At 61.2% G+C, this 6,000-nt stretch overlaps 1 protein-coding gene across 1 annotated transcript in view; it reads right to left on the minus strand.

Annotated features, from left to right (window-relative positions):
• Positions 1 to 5,612, minus strand: part of LOC140406903 (histone-lysine N-methyltransferase SETD1A-like) — a gene marked incomplete at both ends in the record, with an annotated part of 49,104 nt that extends 43,492 nt beyond the window's left edge. The window contains one exon of the mRNA XM_072494769.1: positions 5,549 to 5,612. Coding sequence (XP_072350870.1) covers positions 5,549 to 5,612 — 64 coding nt within the window. The remainder of the gene's footprint in view (positions 1 to 5,548) is intronic.
• Positions 5,613 to 6,000: the final 388 nt, after the last annotated feature.

The raw sequence follows: 6,000 nt of genomic DNA on the forward strand, positions 1-6,000 counted from the left end.
CCTGGCATCGCTCCTCATCCCCATTGTCACTGCTCCTGACTCACCCCTGGCATTGCTCCTCATCCCCACTGTCACTGCTCCTGACCCACCCCTGGCAATGCTCAGCATTTCCATTGTCATGCTCGTGACCCGCCCCTGGCATTGCTCCTCATCCGCACTGTCACTGCTCCTGACCCACCTCTGGCATTGCTCCTCATCCCCATTGTCACTGCTCCTGACTCACCCCTGGCATTGCTCCTCATCCCCATTGTCACTGCTCCTGACTCACCCCTGGCATCGCTCCTTATCCCCATTGTCACTGCTCCTGACTCACCCCTGGCATTGCTCCTCATCCCCATTGTCACTGCTCCTGACCCATGCCTGGCAATGCTCCTCATCCCCATTGTCACTGCTCCTGACCCACCCCTGGCAATGCTCCTCATCCCCATTGTCACTGCTCCTGACCCACCCCTGGCAATGCTCCTCATCCCCATTGTCACTGCTCCTGACCCACCCCTGGCAATGCTCCTCATCCCCATTGTCACTGCTCCTGACCCACCCCTGGCATTGCTCCTCATCCCCATTGTCACTGCCCCTGACTCACCCCTGGCATTGCTCCTCATCCCCATTGTGACTGCTCCTGACCCACCCCTGGCATCGCTCCTCATCCCCATTGTCACTGCTCCTGACTCACCCCTGGCATTGCTCCTCATCCCCATTGTCACTGCTCCTGACTCACCCCTGGCATTGCTCCTCATCCCCATTGCCGCTGCTCCTGACCCATCCCTGGCAATGCTCCTCATACCCATTGTCACTGCTCCTGACCCACCCCTGGCATTGGTCCTCATCCCCACTGTCACTGCTCTGACCCACCCCTGGCAATGCTCCTCATCCCCATTGTCACAGCTCCAGGCCCACCCCTGGCAATGCTCATTTCCATTGTCACTGCTCCTGACCCACCCCTGGCAATGCTCCTCATCCTCATTGTCACTGCTCCAGACCCACCCCTGGCAATGCTCCTCATTCCCATTGCCACTGATCCAGACTCACCCCTGGCATTGCTCCTCATCCCCATTGTCACTGCTCCTGACCCACCCCTGGCATTGCTCCTCATCCCCATTGTCACTGCTCCTGACCCACCCCTGGCAATGCTCCTCATCCCCATTGTCACTGCTCCTGACCCACCCCTGGCATTGCTCCTCATCCCCACTGTCCCTGCTCCTGACCCACCCCTGGCAATGCTCATTTCCATTGTCACTGCTCCTGACCCACCCCTGGCAATGCTCCTCATCCCCATTGTCACTGCTCCAGACCCACCCCTGGCAATGCTCCTCATTTCCATTGTCACTGCTCCTGACCCACCCCTGGCAATGCTCCTCATCCCCATTGTCACTGCTCCAGACCCACCCCTGGCAATGCTCCTCATCCCCATTGTCACTGCTCCAGACTCACCCCTGGCATTGCTCCTCATCCGCATTGTCACTGCTCCTGACCCACCCCTGGCAATGCTCCTCATTCCCATTGTCACTGCTCCTGACCCACCCCTGGCATTGCTCCTCATCCCCATTGTCACTGCTCCTGGCCCACCCCTGGCAATGCTCCTCATCCCCATTGTCACTGCTCCTGACCCATCCCTGGCAATGCTCCTCATCCCCATTGTCCCTGCTCTTGACCCACCCCTGGCAATGCTCCTCATCCCCATTGTCCCTGCTCCTGACCCACCCCTGGCATCGCTCCTCATCCCCACTGACACTGCTCCTGACTCACCCCTGGCATTGCTCCTCATCCCCATTGTCACTGCTCCTGACCCACCCCTGGCATTGCTCCTCATCCCCATTGTCACTGCTCCTGACTCACCCCTGGCATTTCTCCTCATCCCCATTGTCACTGCTCCTGGCCCACCCCTGGCAATGCTCCTCATCCCCATTGTCACTGCTCCTGACCCACCCCTGGCATTGCTCCTCATCCCCATTGTCACTGTTCCTGACCCACCCCTGGCATTGCTCCCCCATCCTCATTGTCACTGCTCCTGACCCACCCCTGGCATTGCTCCTCATCCCCATTGTCACTGTTTCTGAACCACCCCTGGCATTGCTCCTCATCCCCGTTGTCACTGCTCCTGACTTACGCCTGGCATTGCTCCTCATCCAGTATCACTGCTCCCAAATCAGCTTCTCTCCTCCAGAGCCACCGCTCCCGAAACACATGCCACTTCTGTAGAAGTGCTTCTCCCTGTCCTTCCCCCTGAAATCTCTCTCCCGCAGGCTGCCAACACCCCACCTGGCCCGAATCTCCCCCACAGCCATGGCATCACCTCGGATCCTCTCCTGGCATTGCCGCTAATTGCACACAATGGGAATCTTGGTCCTGTTTCGCCAGCCAATCTGTGAACTAATTTCTTCCACCTGCCTTGCCACCTGCCCCCCCCCCCCCCCCCCCCCCGCCATCCTTCCAGGAAACAAAAATCTATCAATCTCTCAGATTTAGAATTAACAGTTGTCGCGTCAATAGTTGTTGGTGAAGTGAGTTCCAAACTTCCACCACCCTGTGTGTGAAAGGTTTCCTGATTTCACTCGCGCCAGATCTGGCTCAGTTGTGGATCTTGCTCTCTCGTCCTCGACTCCCTGACCCCGGGGTAATACTCTCGCCCTCCTGCCAGCTTCCCAAAATGTGAGAAACTTCGATCCAATCAGCCCCTGCCCAACCACCCAAATGCCAGGGAATATCCGCCCAGCTCGTGTTCAATCCCTTGTTGTAATTTAATTCTCTTTGCGTTGCTCTGTTTGTGGTAAATCTGAATGTCTGGGGCCCGGAGCTGCGGCCCCACCAAGGCTGTGCGCAGAGACCCCTACCGCCTTCTTTTCCCTCCTCCAACTGCCCCCTCACCCCAACACCGTCCCTCCTCCAGTGCCCCCCCAACACCATCCCCCCCCGCCCACCTCCAACCACCCCGACACCGACCCTCCCCCCCCCCAACCTCCAACCACCCCGACACCGACCCTCCCCCCCCCACCTCCAACTGACCGCGCCCCCCCCCCCTCCAACCACCCCGACACCGACCCTCCCCCCCCCCACCTCCAACCACGACTCTCCTCCAACCGACCCCCCCCCATCTCCTCCAACTGACCGCGCCCCCCCCCCACCTCCTCCAACCGACCCCCCCCCCACATCTCCTCCAACCGACCCCCCCCCCATCTCCCCCAACCGACCCCCCCCCCCCATCTCCTCCAACCGACCCCCCCCCCACATCTCCTCCAACCGACCCCCCCCCCCCATCTCCTCCAACCGACCCCCCCCCCATCTCCTCCAACCGACCCCCCCCCCCATCTCCTCCAACCGACCCCCCCTCCTCCTCCAACCGACCCCCCCTCCTCCTCCAACCGACAACCCCCTCCTCCTCCAACCGACAACCCCCTCCTCCTCCAACCGACAACCCCCTCCTCCTCCAACCGACAACCCCCTCCTCCTCCAACCGACAACCCCTCCTCCTCCAACCGACAACCCCCTCCTCCTCCAACCGACAACCCCCTCCTCCTCCAACCGACAACCCCCTCCTCCTCCAACCGACAACCCCCTCCTCCTCCAACCGACAACCCCCTCCTCCTCCAACCGACAACCCCCTCCGCCTCCAACCGACAACCCCCTCCGCCTCCAACCGACCCCCCCTCCTCCTCCAACCGGCCCCCCCTCCTCCTCCAACCGGCCCCCCCTCCTCCTCCAACCATCCCCTCCTCCTCCAACCGGCCCCCCCTCCTCCTCCAACCGGCCCCCCCTCCTCCTCCAACCATCCCCTCCTCCTCCAACCGACCCCCCCCTCCGCCTCCAACCGACCCCCCCCTCCGCCTCCAACCGACAACCCCCTCCTCCTCCAACCGACAACCCCCTCGCCTCCAACCGACCCCCCCTCCTCCTCCAACCGACCCCCCCCTCCGCCTCCAACCGACCCCCCCCTCCGCCTCCAACCGACCCCCCCCTCCGCCTCCAACCGACCCCCCCCTCCTCCTCCAACCGACCCCCCCCTCCGCCTCCAACCGACCCCCCCCTCCGCCTCCAACCGACCCCCCCTCCTCCTCCAACCGACAACCCCCTCCGCCTCCAACCGACAACCCCCTCCTCCTCCAACCGACCCCCCCCTCCTCCTCCAACCGACCCCCCCTCCTCCTCCAACTGACCAACCCCTCCTCCTCCAACCATCCCCTCCTCCTCCAACCGACAACCCCCCTCCTCCTCCAACCGACCCCCCCTCCTCCTCCAACCGACCCCCCCCTCCTCCTCCAACCGACAACCCCCTCCTCCAACCGACCATCCCCATCTCCTCCAACCGACCCCCCCCCCCACCGACAGCTTCCCTCCTCCAACCACCCCGGCCCCCCCTCCTCCTCCAACCGACAACCCCCTCCGCCTCCAACCGACCCCCCCTCCTCCAACCATCCCCTCCTCCTCAACCGACCATCCCCTGCTCCTCCAACCGACCATCCCCATCTCCTCCAACCGACCATCCCCATCTCTCCAACCGACACCCCCCCCCCCCCCACCGACAGCTTCCCTCCTCCAACCACCCCGGCCCCCCCCTCCTCCAAACGTCCATCCCTCCTCCATTCGCCCCCGACCGCCCCTCCTCCAACTGTCCCCCAAAACCATCCCTCCGCCAACCCCTCCCAAAACCATCCCTCCGCCAACCCCTCCCAAAATCATCCCTCCGCCAACCCCTCCCAAAACCATCCCCCCCCCCCCCAAGCCATCCCTCCTCAATTGCTCCCCCGAAACTGTCCCTCCTTCAAACTCACAACATATTCTTTCATTCCAGGTAGAAATCCAGTTCCCCCTTTCGAGTACCTCCTCCACCCTCTCGCCAGGGTCTCCCCAGACTCCAAACACTCTCTGGCTGAAAGAAATTCATCAAATCGCACCACCTCCGCCCCATGGCCCCTCAATTTGAATCCGCGCTCCCCTCGTTCTACGAGAGGGGGGGGGAGGGGGGGCTTTCTATGAAATGACATTCAGCGCCACAAAGTGGGACACAAACAGAGTGAGCCAGGGCTGCCTCGGCAGCAGAATACTATACTCACTGCCGGAGGTATCCCCAACTTAGTACGTCACTCGAACCACGAGCAGTGCCACGGGGCGTCAGTCAGCCAGGGACGTCTCGGCTGCAGGATACTACACTTGTTGCCAGGCGACACAGCAGCCCCGGGGAAACGGCGCTGCCCCTCTGTTGAACCGGCCGGCCTGGGGCGCCTCGTGGGCAGAGCGCCACACTCGCCGCTTGACGACACGGTGGTCCTGACGGAACTGCACCGCTGCTCCATTTGAACCAGCAGCAGCGCCACAGGGAGTGGACAATGAATTGGGGGGGGGGTGGGCAAGGGGCCCCCAGCGACAGAACGATGCAAAGCACGATGACTGCCCGCTCACACGCAGCAGTCCCGCTGAGGCAGTTCCTCTAAACACCATTCACCACATACTCCTTCCCGCCACTCTGAAGAATGGGTTGGGTGGGGCCCGGTATGAAGGGGCGACGCAAGAGAAACCAAAATTCAAGAGCCGTCGCATGGAGGAGAAAACACACCTTCCTCAGAATCCTCCTTCTCGCTGGCATCCAACTCGCCTTCCTCCTCCTCCTCATCCTCCTCCTGAACATTGAGGGGAAAGAAAAAACAAAAGTCAACATTTTGGTTTTAAAACGGTCGCTCAATCGATCGTAGACGGGGCTCGAGTATTGGCGAGGAAGAGACAGGTGGTTGAATCTTTTTGTCTTGGACTCATCAGACACAAGAGAGCCAAATTTCAAGACGGAGAGATCATTGACACTGCAGCGAGAAGGATGTTGATTGGATGTCACAGCCAGAGTCCAACTGCCAACTATAAGGGTCGGAATAAACAGTTTGGATTTATGACGGGGAAACCATGCTCGACAAATCTACTGGAATTCTTTGAGGATGTAACTAGTCGAGTTGACGAAGGGGGAGCCAGTGGGTGTGGTATATTTGGACTTCATGAAGGCTTTCGACAAAGTCCTCC

This window comes from Scyliorhinus torazame, unplaced genomic scaffold, assembly GCF_047496885.1.
Source record: "Scyliorhinus torazame isolate Kashiwa2021f unplaced genomic scaffold, sScyTor2.1 scaffold_1009, whole genome shotgun sequence".
Taxonomy (NCBI): domain Eukaryota; kingdom Metazoa; phylum Chordata; class Chondrichthyes; order Carcharhiniformes; family Scyliorhinidae; genus Scyliorhinus; species Scyliorhinus torazame.